Source organism: Protopterus annectens, chromosome 2.part0 (genome assembly GCF_019279795.1).
Source record: "Protopterus annectens isolate FY-2018-M chromosome 2.part0, PAN1.0, whole genome shotgun sequence".
NCBI lineage: Eukaryota > Metazoa > Chordata > Ceratodontiformes > Protopteridae > Protopterus > Protopterus annectens.
This window is the reverse complement of record NC_056728.1, coordinates 1,752,828,420-1,752,844,199: the sequence shown is the minus strand read 5'-3', so window position 1 is coordinate 1,752,844,199 and position 15,780 is coordinate 1,752,828,420. Positions and strand designations below refer to the sequence as shown.

At 42.8% G+C, this 15,780-nt stretch overlaps 1 protein-coding gene across 1 annotated transcript in view; it reads right to left on the bottom strand.

Moving 5' to 3' along the window:
* The window catches only part of UTP3 (UTP3 small subunit processome component), a 656,101-nt gene that overhangs the window by 84,279 nt on the left and 556,042 nt on the right, over positions 1-15,780 (bottom strand). The window contains exon 14 of the mRNA XM_044060443.1: positions 4,444-4,551. Within this exon, the coding sequence (XP_043916378.1) occupies positions 4,444-4,551 (108 nt within the window). The remainder of the gene's footprint in view (positions 1-4,443; positions 4,552-15,780) is intronic.

Below are 15,780 nucleotides of genomic sequence, written 5' to 3'. Positions count from 1 at the left end.
TCTTCTGGAAATCATTAGCTAGATCTTCAAACAGCTAAGAAAAAAAGGACCTCCCATCAGAAGAGGATCTAGGACTCCTTGCTATAGTGCATACTTAAGGGAGGAAAGCCTGAGCCATGCCAGCCAGCAAAGCAAATTTTGACCCTGTTGCTTTCACCCCAGGATCAGCACACTAAAGTCACACTGCCTTAAATAGAATCTGCAGACAGAATAAGCAAGTTCTTTCTGAAGCGCAAACCCAGGAAATGCCGAAAGCTTCTCCAACACCAGATGGATTCCATACACTAGATCGAAGGTTCACTACTTCGAAATAGTGTACGGAATGTACACTGCTGCGAAAGTGCACAATCGAAAGTGCACTTACGCGAAGTTCAGTACAACAAACGGGCGTTGTACTGAACTTCCGTGTAGTACTCACGGAACTTAGGGTTAGGGCATGGGTCATGGTAAGGGGATAGCCCATTACCATGACCCGTGCCCTAACCCTAAGGTCCATGACGACTGCAGCACAGTGAAGGACATAGCAATGTCCTCCACTATGGTGCGATAGTCACGAACCTTAGGGTTAGGGCATGGGTTAGGGTAAGGGGAAAGCTTTACTAACTATCCCTTACCCTAATCCATGCCCTAACCATAAGGTCCATGAGTATCGCACCATAGTGGAGGACATAGCTTGTTTTTTGATGTCCTCCACTGTGCTGCGGTACTTTCGGTGAAGTGCACTTTCGCGGAAGTTCACTTTCGTTAAAGTGAACTTTCACGTAAGTGAGGCTTCCTATTACAAGTTCGAAGTTGTGAACTTTCATTCTTGTAATAGGAATCCCACCAGATACACTATGATACTGACACTTGGACAGATTTTGGCATTTATGCCCCCACAATGACAGAATGGAACACCTTCTTGTCTGCCCTGTTCAAAGTTTAAAAATACAGGCCATAGTCCCTATTTACTGACAAGTAAGTCCTACTTTCTGTACCAATAGTATCAGGTAAGAGTATGCCCTGGAATGCCTAATGAGGCTCTTGCTCCATACAGGGGATCTTTCCTTCTGGGAGCTGAAGGAACAGAATCCAGGTGCTTCTAGGCTGCCAGTATGAGATCTATGGTGACGGGGATGACCCATGCTTCCTCCCCCTCCTTTCTCATCAAACTCATTTAGACACCTCTAGCAAAAGGAATGGGAGTTATAGGCCTGTTCAGGGTGGACTTCATGAACCTTAAGCTCCCTCTCAAATGATGGGATCATCTAGTGGTGAGATGCAAGCAGAGACATTTTGTTATCCTTCTAAGTCACAGATAATATCCTCTAGATAGTTTGACTTCTCCCATGATGCAAACTGGGAGGAAGATCCCCTTCCTACACAACTCTGAAATGGGCACCCTCATCCACATCTATGTGCACTGGTTCAAGTCTAAAGGTGTCAAGCAACAGGAAAGTAAAGCATGAGGATGACTGAACTGCTGGCAGCTTTGGAACTCAAGGGGCTTGAAATGATCCTACAGCTGGCACTGGGTCATTATCTATAAAGGTGTGCTCCTAAAAGAGGAGGTCCAAGTAGAGATCAAACCATAGCTTGAAGTCAAGGGTAAGGACTTTAGACCCTGGAATGGAAGTAACCATCTGGTTCTTCTCCCTAGGTCACTCTGCTTTCCTGGACCCAATGGGCAACTCAGGCAGGGGAGCCATTAGTTTTTAGTGCGGCCACCAAACTCAGGACTGGGGACTTGGGCTCATTGGAAGCAGCAGAGATGTGACTATGCTCACATTCCTAAGTAGGTTACAGGTGGTACACTTGTCTTGGGCCCCTTGCTATGGACAAAAGTAGAAGACTGATATAATTCAAGTCACTGCTACACAAAGATGAGGAAGGACCAATAAGCTGTCATGGAGATGGAATTACCTCCAAGAACAGTACTGTTATTTCCCCTCCACTTCCTTAACCATTTGATAGTGATCCAATAGAGGCCTGGAGCAATGCAAGGTACTCTCCCACCGATCCCCTGCTAGGCACTCTCTGTGAGTAAACAAAGAGGCAAACAGCTTCTCCTCTGTGCCTACAGATGGTAAATTTGAATCACTAGCACTGAAAGTAGTACTTCGCATCATGTTTCTTCTCAAATCAGCAGGAAAACATGACAAAACCCATCTTGGCTTGTAATTTGTCAGACACAAGTAAAATACATTCAGTGGTTTTGATACCTGGGGCATCAGGCATGGAAAATCTTCCAAGCTGAATAGAAGGACAGGGAGATGTTTTGGACAAGTGTCAGAAAAGAACAGTCAAGTCACAGGGGCCTCACAGCCTCAATCCATATTCGTCTTGGCCAATAACTGGTCTGTAAAACCTCTACTACTCACCGAGTCTGACAACATAATGTGCACTGATAAACTGTTACAAGCTTCCAAACTTGGGCACTTTAGAGAAAAACAGCAGAACGGGACAGGTAGAATGGATATTTCCAACTGCAAACAAACTTGAGGAGTGCTACCGATGTTAATTCAATCAACCTTGCTACAAATGTCCTAGGCAGCATCACCCAAGTCATAACATACTGGCACAAAAATGACAAAAACTAAAACAGCAGCTAAGCAAGCGCATCCTCAATCTAATATGGTACATGTCAGCAGTCTGTGACCTTGGAGGTGTGTGCAATACTCAAGATAAACAAGAAACTAGGGAACACATTAATATCCAAGGTCATGTGACATCAGAGTGAGAACAATTAAATGGCAATGATGTGTTGGACGGGGGACCTGCCCTCCTGTAATAATAAAGACTGGAAAATGTGCAGTTTTGTATCAATTCATTACATAGTTCAAAAATGTTCAGATTCACAGCCTATATGGCATTCTGGCTCTAGACATTTAAAGTTAAACTAAATCAGCTTCAGCAAGTTATCTAGTAAATAATGAAAACATACTGTTAATGAAATGTGAAGATATGACAACTTTCGAAGAAATGTGTGTTATAAAGTCTGCTTAACAGCAGCAGTTAAACCTTATACAACCACAAGCCACTTTTGTTTTCCCAATCTGTCCCAAGTAAAAATAAATATTTCCATTAAATTATATTCTACTGACTCTGGCACTTTATACATGACACCACCATTTTTTCCAAGAAAAAAATTAAGCCATGCTTAAAGCATTTCACCTCCATCTGTCACCTAAACCATTTTATGTTCTGATCTTTTTACTAAAACCTACTTCCCACATGTTGTCTAAATACTACTACTATTAATAATTATACATTATATCCAGCTCCATTTTCTTTCTTGCATGACTGATTCTCCAGTTATCGCCTTGTACTTCAGCCTGCATCCCTCCTACTTCTGTCAGGTCCATTGCCCTAGATGAGTACTTCAACATTCTGCTGAAATGAGTGACCCAGGCTATATATGACTACAAATACCCTCCTTCTTACCCACTACAGCCTGAAACAAGCAAATTATCCACAATTACCCAAAAGAACTACATTATTTTGCACTTCTTTCCATTAATCCTCAACATCATTTATCTGACTACCATGTAAACTGCACTGAGTCTTTATGGAGACTAGCCGTCTTTACCTGTGAACAACATACATTGCCTTTACTCATCCAGCAATGCCTCGGCCACAGAAATAGCTCAATGTGGACAGGTAAGATACCTGTAGTGTAAACTTTTGTTGGTAAAGATGATTAACATTCAAAAGATACAGGCGGCTACACCAAAGAACTTGCTTAACAACATTCTCTTCAAAACAGTAAGGTACTTTATTTGAGTTTTAATTATTCAGGAATTTATTTAGTAACAGGTTAGTGAAAGTTTCTAGTTATACTACTTCTGTGTGAGACAGCGTTGACTTGCACAGGAAATTACAGAAGGCCATCTGCCCTTAGACAAGTCATTTATGAGCTACCAAGGTGAAAGTTACCAAAAAGCTAGACACACTAAGCAAGATAAAAATTGGTCTACAACAATTAAGAGAACTTTTTTTACTTCTATTTTGTAAGAAACCAAATATATGAAAAGGTATTCAATGTTAAGTGTTTTCTGTGTGTGTGTGTGGGGGGGGGGGGCAGGGGGGACTCCTAAATTGGCTGATAAAGAAGGCTGTGGTCTCTGTGCCCCCTTGTAGTGAAATACTCTTAAGACCCTGTACCTTACAGGAAATTACATTTTCATCTTGCAGTAGGCAGTTTATTGGCCTGAAAACTCAAAATTCAATGGTATGCTTTTAAAATTGCATCATTCTATTAAGTGTAAGAAAAGTGCTAACAATCAATGGTGGAAAGCGGTGGGGCATGCAGGTTTCAAATGGATGTTTTGTAAGACTCAAACTTAAGTGTCACAGAATGCTCTACAATGGTTTTCGATAATTTTTAACTACTGAAAAACATCTCTGGTAATTCAGTTAAAGATATATTCCTGAAGAAGAATGAAGATAATGTACATAACATACCTGACCCTTCCTGCGAATTTTAGCACGACGATACTTCTCTCTGTGTTTGACTCGTGGATTCCGATCAATCTTCTTTCGTTTAGGAGTGAGACCCTTGTTCTTAGCAATCTACAAAGAACAGTACCATATATTGAAGTTTATTGCAATAAAGGAAATGTGCAAGCAAATAGCAATTCTAAAAATGTAAGTGCGCCTGTATGGGTATAAGACAGTTGGGGAAGGAATATTATCTGAATAACCTGTTCTCACATGCATTTCTCCACAGATGACAGCCTTCAAAAGCTTCAGTACTGAAAAAAGCATAAAAAAGGTACTTCATATGTAAACTATGAAAGGCAGAGCTCCCATATCTACTCCTTACTAATGTACTAAGCTGGGAAGTCACCAAGCTTAAAGGTAATAGTATACATAGTACTGGGGATGTTGTTTCAGTCCAAAATAGTCAACAACACATTTCTTCAACAGCAGCACTTTCACAGAATGCTGGCTCTGGAGAAATGCACTGAAGCTAATTTCATGATAAACAGCAGCAATACACATGACTGAAGAAAGCAACCATCTGGATGAATCTCAACAGTATTCTAATGTATCAAATAACAATAATGAAATACAAGACAATATCCTTCCTTTTGAAGAGCAGAACTATATTACGAAGATATCTGAAATGTTTACCTATACAGGCATGTTTGCTCGTTTCTGCATATGCTCAACATAAGTAACTTATTTTGTTTCATTCAGTGAAACCCTGAACTACCTCATACAAATACTGCTAAAAAATGAACAGCAATGAAATCTACTTTGACAGCATCTGTCCAGCAATAATAAAAAGCAAATGCCACTGTTGGACACAGGGATGGGATAAAGGAGTGAGGCAAAATCTCTGGACCAGTCTTCTACCCATGCCCTCCATAACTCAGATTAATGAATGCTAGCAGTGGGTGTGAAGAGACGGAGTGGGACTACAAGTAAACCATCAGTCCTCCCTCACAACATAAGTGCCTAGAATGCAATGTCATTTGACCTAAAACAATTATCCTTTCCTGAACCCAACCTGTCTCTTCCAATCACTTGTCCTGACTCCCAACACAACGTCTGACTGACTTTAATACATCCCCCACCTCCACCTGCACACAGGAAATACACAAAACCACACTGTATTAGTGCACTCGGTGGGTGCAAGTCTGCATCTAGGTGCTTCAAGGTGTAAAAGCAATTAATTTTTCAAATCAGTGGACAGTCTGTAACTTCCGTCTTGTAATTTCTTATACAAACTGAAATACTAGCAGGGAACAGGTTTGAAACACACCTGGAACCAAATGGGAAGCTTGGAAAGAGTGTAACAGTTGTTACGGCATCCTGATTAGGATAGGATGTGCGACTTGTTTCTCTCTTCAGTCCTGCCCTTATTAACAGGGTAGGAAGCAGCTTCCAAGTCTTTTAGAGAATGTTACTGGACTTCCACTGCTTTTGTTTATTGCTAAATGCAGACTGACAGCTAATCTGCTAACTAAAAGGAAAGGAACAGACAACTAATGTAAATGCACTACAGAGGCTTTGTATGTCAATGTCTCAGTCTTCTGGGTTTCTAATACCATGACTGAAATGGACAGCATTCCTAGGTCACGGTATGATTAGAGTTGATGAAATTAGTGTGATTTCAGTCTCTGATGTTAGCCAAGAGTGTTTTTCTCAGCAAACGCAATATGCCCAGAACTGACACCTTATGTAATTCATAACAGTTACATGTTTAGGTGACATACCTAAGTAAGACTGTAGATTCTTTATTAGACCCATTGCTCCCACTACTATTGGAATTGTCTGGGTTATCCTTCTTCCACATTGCTCTTGCTTTTGCCTGCAAATCCTGTTATTTTATGACTTTGTTTCTCTGTATGAAAAACACTAATTAGTGGGTGTAGCAATTACAATGAGCAATGTTACTTTTGTCTTTTTTCATGGACTACTATATCTGCTTTTCTTGCATCTATTTTTTGAAATATTGGTAATGGGTGACCACATGTTATATACTCTTCATTGTTCTCTATAATGCTTTGTGGTTCATGTTTCCAATGCTTCTCAGCTACTTTAATATTGTACTGTTTACACAATCCCCAATGCAACAATCTTCAATTATCGTACTTTTCAGTATACAGGTACACTGCCAGGAGTGCATCACATGCAGCAACAAGATGTGCAACTTTTATTTTTTAAGAGAACCTGCAGTTGCCTGATTCTCCCACATTTTCAATGGATTTTGTAAACCAACATGTACATAGCCCACTATCCTGGACCACTTCAATTACCACCGGTAGGGGGGAGATGTTGGAGTTGCTTCATAAACATTTAAGGATTTATAAGCAACTATTCACTGTTGCTCGACTCACTGTCAATGAAAGATGCCCTTTAGCTGTTTTGCCAATGAACTGGAGGGTTGTTCATTGCAATGAAAAGCATACCTGTACAGCAGTTTGATGTAATTTGCCAAAGGAAAGATGATTTTAGTATGCCCCATGAATAAGTCCAGCTCTGCACACCTATTAGCCCTGACTGTGGATCTAGATTTAGCGGTGGGGGAAATCAGAGGCAGCACAGTCCCTACTACCCATAATACCAGCACAGTCCCTGTTATGGGACTCGCAATGCAACTTGCTGGGAGCCCTAAAACCTTAACAACCCTGTTAATGAAGCCAAATTTTGGGTTAGTAGCTGTAGCATCACAGGATTAACAATCAAATCAGCTTGCATGTGTGCACGCACGCATGCTCACACACACACACACACACACACACACACACACACACACACACACACACACACACACACACAAGGACATAAATATGCATCTTGTTAAAAAGTTAATATGCCAGTTCTACCTAAATTGTGCTCATTTATGCTTCTCTGTTACTTTCCTCTTGACTTTAATGACTATACTACCTCAAATAAACATCAAGGTATGCATACTGCACTGAAGATTGTGCTATATGACATGAACTACCACATAGGCAGCAATCTACTTAACACCGAATGCGTGATAAGAGACCTTGGGACCCAGGTGGGGCAGTAGTCTCTCCTTTGATAGTCACATTGCCACAGTAGTCAGGAAGTCCTACGTGGCACACATCATAAAAGGGTTCTCATCCAGGAAAAAAGAGCTCATTGTTCCCCTCTACTTGACACTCAGACCCATTATAGAGTACGCCCCTTTTGGAATGTACCTCACAAGACATCTGCAGCAGCTGGAAAGGCCACAGAAGTACCTCACAAAGAGGATTACTGGCCTCAAACAAATGCCCTACACTGAGACTGCCTCAAAAAACTCCAGCTTTACTCCGTAGCACATCGCCTACTCCGAGGTGATCTCTGCCTGACATATAAAGCTTTGTCAAACCCAAAGCTGTTGGACATGCTACACCTAAAGAAACTCCAATCCCTCCGAGCTACATGCTCTAGGGACCTAAACCTGGTCACCACAATAAACAGGACATGCTGGAGGGATAGATTCCTGTCCCAGAGACTTCCCATACTCTAGAACAGGCTACCCATCTATGTCAAGCAAAGTTCTTCATTAGCACTCCAAGAAAAATCTTGATGATTGGATGGGAAATAGGAAATACACCCCGGGGATCACTTCTGTGTCTCTGCTCGACAGTGGCACAGGAAAATAACTTTCTTGGGTGGCGTAAGCCAGGGAACCTTGTTGGCTAGGCTTACGTATACCCTTGGGCCGATAGCCTAGTACCTACCTATGAACATATATGTAGCAAAGTATTGCTTTGAATCTCCAAGAACCTGAAGATCTGGAACTGCAAAATCTTCATATACTAGTTTAGTTTATTACAGATAAACGAGACTAAATATTAACGGACTGTGGCCACTCAAAACTGTACATATACATTGCATTTACCCTCTCCCTGTGGCTAGAGGCCAGTTCACTTTACCAATTAACAAAATTCAACTAAAACTGAAAATTAATGTTAAAGTGTAGAGATTATATAGGAAGGGCTAATAATCAAATCTCACTTGCATTACTCTGCTGACCATCAGACCTCATCTGAGTGAGTTTGAATCCAAGAAAAAAAAAACAGACCACTGAGAAAGTCAGGAGTACAGCAGAAAGACTTGGTAATATTGGCAATAAGACAGAAAAAGCTGAGGCAAAGTGGATAATTAAGCTATTCATGAAGGCCATGGTCTCAATGATAAATTTTCATTGAGACCATTTTTATTAGATAAACCTTTGAAACATTAAACAGTAGTAATATGTTTCATTATCTAATATATGTTTTAGTATGTTTTAACATTTTACTTCTACTATTCATTTATTAGCATGAGATTTTTAGGATATATATATTTATATATTTTATTTTATGTAATTTTTATGGAAAGGAAATGATGTATTTTTGTAACTTGCATGTGACTTGCTAACGTGATTTTCATTGGTGTTTTACTTATATATAAGTTGATTCAAATTTTTATGGTTTGTTGAAGTCTGATGAAGCGTTCTGAGCAACGTGAAAGCGCTTACTTATTCGAATAAAGGACTTGTCTTTTCATTCATCTGGTTTGCTTCGTTTGTTGTGGAGTATCAACCTCTTCTGATTTTGGATTGTCTGTTTTGAAATTGCTTTTCCTTCCATTCCTGTGGCATATGCTACCAGAAGCTGGTCAGTTTTTCTATTGTTCTTGGTTCTGTCCAGGTAGTAGCGCAATTGCCTATGCACATCCAAGGTATGTAGCAGTCTTTCTCCCCTGTTCTGTGGGTTGGGGAAGAATGTAGGTAGGTGGATTGCTTGGTTTAAAGATACCCTGGAGACCACCTTTGGCATAAAGGTAGGATTAGTTCTCATGGACACTGTATCCTGATGGAAGATAAGGAAGGGTTGCACTGCCATTAATGCCTGTAGTTCAGAAACCCTTCTTGCTGAAGTGATTGCAAGCAGGAAAGCAGTTTTCCATGATAAGTACTGTACTTCTGCTGTTGCTGCTGGTTCAAAAGGGGGAAGTGTCAACTTTTCTAGCACAAAGTTCAAGTCCCATGTAGGCAATGGTGGCTTCCTTGGTGGCTTTACATTTTTGATTCCTCTCAGAAACTGCCTGAGTAGAGGATGAGAGAAGACTGAAGGATCCATGTTGTATTCTGCTGAAATAGCTGACGCATGAATCTTAATGGAAGAGTAAGACAGGCCATTGTGGAAAAGCTCTGCTAAGTATTCCAGGATGTTAGCTATGTTTACCAGTGCTACATTTTGCCCTTTGCTGCACTCCAAAAGAGAAATCTTTTCCATTTCGCTGAGTAAGTTTTTCTTGTTGAGGGTCTGCGAGCTTCCAAGATAATGTCTTTAACCCTTTGAGATAAATCTGGGTTATTTTGTCTTATGCAATGCTCCAAGCAGCTAGCTGCAGTGTTTTCAGGTTCGGATGCAGGGTTTTGAAGTTGTTCTGTGTTAGCAGTAAAGGAACCAGGGGTAGAGGCCATGCGAGTTCCAGACATACTCCTCAGTAGTGGGTACCAGTGCTGTCTCGGCCAGTCTGGAGCTATCAGGATGATCCTTGGGTGGTCTTCTTTGATCTTCAATAGCACCTTGTGCATCAAAGGAAGAGGTGGGAATGCATATGCTGTCAGGTTTTTCCAACTGAAAGATAGGGAGTCCACCTTCCAAGCAAGTGGGTGGTATGTCCTTGTGCAGAATTTTTTCAATTGGTGATTGTGTGGGGATGCGAATAAGTCTATTTCTGGTAGTCCCCATTTCCTTGTGATGGATTTGAAGATGTCTGGATGCAGCATCCATTCGTGGGCATCCGTGGTAGTCCTGCTTAAGGTGTCTGCTAGTATGTTTTCTTTTCCTGGCACAAATATTGCCTTGAGCTGTATTGTTTAGGCTTAGGGCCACATTCCAGAGATCCATAGCCATCCGGCATGGAGGATATGAATGTGTGCCTCCCTGTTTGTTGATATACCACATAACTGTGGTGTTGTCCGTCCTTATCAGCAATTGTCCTTGTTGGAGAAACGGTCTGAATGCTTGAATTGCCAGTTTTACTGCCAGCATCTCTTTTTGGTTTATGTGTAGGTTTAGTTGGTCTTGAGTCCATAAGCCTTGTATGCACTTGTCCAGCATGTGTGCGCCCCAACCGAGGTCTGAGGCGTCTGTGGTGATAGTCTGGCTTGGTTGAGGGCTGTGGAAGGGCAGTCCTTTGTTCAATTGACAGGCCTGAGCCCACCATTGGAATTCTTGCTTCAGGCATGGAATTATTGGAATTTGGGTTTCAAGGCTGTGCTTGTGCTGAGACCATAAATTCCTGAGTTACCATTGCAACTTCCTCATATGCAGTCTGGCATGTGGGATCAATATTATGCAGGATGCCATGTAACCCAGGGCTTGCAGGACTTTCCTTGCTGTAAGCTGGTTCTGCGTTGTTAATGCCATGAAGTAGAGTGGAAGGTGCTTTTGTTTTTCTGCTGTGAGGGATGCCATTTGATTTGATGTGTCCAGTTCTGCACCCAAGAAGGTTATCCTTTGGGATGGTAACAGCCTTGACTTTTTTATATTGACTGTGTATCCCAAGGCTTGCAGTAGATGAATGACCCTTTTCAAGTCTTTTGTTAATTTGTTTTTGTTGTCCGCTTGTAACAGGCAATCGTCCAGGTAAGGGTAAATTTGAATTCCCTGAAGCCTGCAATGAGCAATTACTGATGCCAGGCATTTCGTGAATAATCTCGGCGCAGTAGATAAGCCAAAAGGCAATGCTGAGAATTGATAATGCTCTGATCCTGCAAGAAATCTGAGGTATCTTCTGCAATTTGGTCGTATGGGGACGTGCAGGTATGCCTCCTTGAGATCTAGAGTTACCAGCCAAGACTCCTTGCCCAGCATGGGAAGAAGCTGCTGTAGAGTCAGCATTTTGAATTTTGGGACAATGAGGTATGTGTTCAGAGCGGACAGGTCTAGAATAGGTCTCCATTGATTTTCCTTCCTTGGCACCAGGAAAAGTCTGGAGTAAAATCCTTGCCCTTGTTCCATAGATGGTACCTTTTCTATAGCTCTCATCCTTTTTAAGTTGTCTATTTGTTCTAGAGCATTTGCCTTTTGATTTGGAGGTAGGTTTGGCATTCCTCTCTTCCTTGGTAGAGTATGGAAGTGAAACCTGTAACCTTTGTCTATTGTCTGTAAAATCCATTTGTCTCCTGTAATGCAATGCCAGTTTACTGAAAATAAGGCTAGCTTTCCGCCTAAGGGTGCTTCTAGTTGTTCCCTGGTAGGCGGCTTCAGAGCCAAGTCACTGTGATTGTCCTGTGGAAGTGGTAGTGGCTGGGTCTGCAGCAGTACTTTGCTGGTTGTTAGGCTGCCACTGACGTCCCCTGTAGGCACCTCTGGATTGACCTCTGCCTCTTGTGCGCCTATTCCTGCCTCTCTGTGCTCTGTTGGTGTCTGGAAAGGACCAATTCTTGGAAGGCCAGTTCCTACTAAACCTTGGAGGCTGGACCTGTAAGAAATCCTTGACTGTCTGGACAGATTTTCCTTTCTCTTCCACCTTCTTCAGCACTTGCTGTGCAGGACAGCCAAACAAATTGTGTTTATCCATGGGAGCATCTAGGAGCTTTGATTTTACATAGGTTCATAGATTAGTACTAAGCTAACTGCCCTTACGAGCCATTTTAAGCCTAGCCAATTATCCCTTGTGAGACTCAAACCCTGCATCTTGTGTTTGTAAGGCAAGCACCCTAACCATTAGGCCACCCTCCCAACGAAATGCCTGGTCTGGTAAGGACTGCTCTTTCAACCATGCATGCCTTCTGATCACTGTACCAGTCATAGCTGATCTAAAGGAGGCCTCCAGTGCATCATAGCCACATTTTAAGGAATGATTACTGACCTGCTGTATGTTATGTACCATTTCCTGCAGTGACTTTCTGTCTAAAGGTTCAGGTGAGGACAGCTTTTTAGATAACTGATCTAACATAAATTCCTGATACTGAATCATGTGGAATTGACAGTTTAAGGCCCTAGCCGAAAGAGTAGCAGAAGTATAAACTTTTTTACCCCATCTCTCCAAGGCCCTAGATTCCCTTTCAGAGGGGAGTGGGTTTTTGGCAGAGGTAGCTGCTACAGCCTTGGGGCCCTGTGAAATAGTCTCAGGATCTGCAAAAGGAGCCTTATACAAGTGATTATGTGTGTCCGGAACCCTGTAGTATCTGTCGGGCTTAGCAGGGGCCGGAGGGAGTGAATCAGGAGCAGTACAAGCATCATTAAATGCATCATCCACAACTGTAAGTACTGGAGGAATGGCTAAAGGCCTATGCTGTGGTAAATGCAAAAAAGTCCTAAGCCTTTTCCTAGAGTCTGAGAAATCCTGGCCCTGCCATTGAAATTGTTCCCTCATAGCATGCAAGGTTTCCCCAAAAGAAAATTCCTCAGGAGGAGAGGCAGAAGGAATGGAGTCCTCTGCATCGGAGTCCTCATATGGAGAATAAGGGCCCTCAGGAGGGTTTGTATTTTCTGATTCATCTGAGGAGTAATCAGTAGAAACTGGCTCAGGGGGTTCTGCTCTAGGTCTCTTCTCTGGAGGGGGTTGAGAGGCCCTATCAGGGTGAGACTGGGATCCCCTGATCAAAGAAATGAGATCCTCTGCTAGACTAAGCATTTGGGTACTAGAGCTAGGCCTGTGAGAGGGGGCTTTAGTAGGCACAGCCTTGGAAGATTTAGCTGCTTTAGCCCTAGCAAAGGCCTTAATTGACATGGATGCAGGGGGCCTAGCAGCTCCACAAGCAGGAGTAGATACATCTAGGGGAATAGTATCTGATAAATCCTGAGAAACTGTAAGAGCAGGTGGAATTTCAGTAGCAGATTCAGCCACGCTGGAAGAGGCCTCGGTAGTAGGAGGCATGCTTTCGGCCAAAGGAAGAACCGCAGACTCGGTTTCAGCTGAAACAGAGACACTCGCGGTTGGCTTAACTGTGGTTTCGAACGAAACCGGATCGCGAGTGTCGGTCCTTTTCCTTACGCTTTTTAGCTAAATGTGAAGTCGGAGTCTCCGACGGCATGATATAAGCAAAAGCGGAGCCGAAAAACTCCTCTGCAAACTCCGACCGACGTCTAAGCGTCCGTCGGTTGAAGGAAGCACAGGCTAAACAAGCTGCTACGTCGTGGTCTGGGCCTAAACAAGGTAGGCAGTAAGAGTGGAAGTCTTTATGAGGTATTTGTTTCCCACAAGTTAAACAGTTATTCACTTTTTCTGACATCGGCTGAGGCAAGAAAGAGTCCCCAACGGGGTACTTAGCTTTTTAGAAGTCTTCGGTAGTAGTAATCTCTGGATCTGACCGACCGGCACTTGCGAACAGCTTCTGCTTCGGGCGCCACGCGGCAAGAAAGACTGAGGAAAATGGCGTCGGCTGATGCCTTTATACCCGAAGAACTGCAGCTGTGACGTCGGGTGAAGTGCGACACCAGCCGAGGCCAGACCCAGACTTTGGAATCCGGCTGACCGAAGGGCTGCCCTGAGGCCAGGACAACCCATTTGTTAGGACTGCAGATGCATCCTTGAAGGACATCCTTCCCTTGCTTAAAATGGCAAGTTTTAGACTGCTTTCTACATACAGAAGAATCAACATTTAGTACAACAGTTCTTAATGTACATGAGTGCAAGTGGATGGAACTGCTACTCAAGTTACTTCATGGTCTTCCTGTTCACTTCCAACTTCTTAGTTTTTTTCAGGGGTGGGGGAGGGCAACAGACTGTTAAACAGTAGGGTGACTAACAGCTGCCACTCAAAATTATCTGGCAAAGCATGGACTCTCAGACATGTCTTCATATAAACTATGCCAGTTTCTGTGCTCCTACTGTAAGCATAAAGTACAGTTTTGTACCTACCATAAATGTAGATGTCCGATAGATATGCAACTGCAGTCCTGACATATGGGTTGTCCTGCCTCAGGCAGCCCCTCGGTCAGCCGGATTCCAAAGTCTGGGTCCGGCGTCGGCTGATGTCGCCTCTTCCCTGACGTCAGAGCGGCTGAGGTATAAATGCATCCGCCGACGCCATCTTCTTCAGTGTTTCTTGCCCCAGATGCCAGGTGCCCTCCAAAGAAGGCTAAATTTGGTGAATGGATAAAAAATTCCAGACATGCACAACAGTAATAAACAGATACACCATAACAGATATCCCCAGCTAATAGAGAAAAGGGGGGAATGGACCCATAAGGAAAATTACAGAGGGGTAGGAGGGAGGGAAAACCTGACTGCAGTTGCATATCTATCGGACATCTACATTTATGGTAGGTACAAAACTGTACTATGTCCTTCAAGAATGCAACTGCAGTCCTGACATATGGGTTGAATACCATAGCCAAGCTGGGGGTGGTAGGATCTAAGAAAGGGATGGTGTAGCTAAAATGCCCTGCAGGACTGCCGAAGCAAAGCCTGCTCGGGATCTGGAGTATAAAGGCAGGTTGTAGTGTTTGGTTAATGTATGCACGGAGCGTCATGTAGCAGCCTCTAGAATGTCCTTTGTAGCCACTCCTCTTAGAAAGGCTGTGGATGTGGCTATAGCTCTGGTGGAGTGTGGCCTAATATTGGCTGGCACACCTTTTCCATGGAAAGAGTAACAGAATCTGATGCAGTGTCCAATCCATTTTGAAATTGTTTGTTTGGAGATTGCCTTTCCTTGCACTCCAGCAGCATAGGCTACAAATAGCTGGTCAGACTTTCTGGTGGTCTTTGTTCTGTCCAAGTAGTAGCGTAATTGTCTGTGTATGTCCAAAGCGTGCAGCAGTTTTTCCCCCTTATTTTGAGGATTGGGAAAGAAAGTAGGCAGGTGAATCGCTTGATTTAGAGACACCCTGGATATCACTTTTGGCATGAATGAAGGATTGGTTCTTAGAGAAACTCTGTCCTGATGAAAGATGAGAAAAGGAGGTACAGCCATGAGGGCCTGTATCTCCGAGACTCTTCTTGCTGAGGTAACTGCCAACAGGAAAACCATTTTCCAGGAGAGAAATTGCATTTCTGAAGATGCTGCTGGTTCAAAAGGAGGAAGAGTTAATTTTTCCAAGACGAAATTGAGGTCCCATGCAGGTACTGGTGGTTTTCTGGGAGGTTTGACATTCTTTATCCCTCTTAGAAACTGTCTTAACAAGGGATATGAAAACACAGGTGGGTCACAGTTGCATTTTGCTGAGATTGCTGAAGCGTGAATTTTTATGGAAGAATATGAGAGCCCACTATGAAACATTTCTGCCAAGTATTCTAATATCTGTGGTATGCTCATCACTGATGCATCCTGACCCTTGTTGGCATTCCAGATGATGAATCTCTTCCACTTGGCTAAATAGGTTTTTC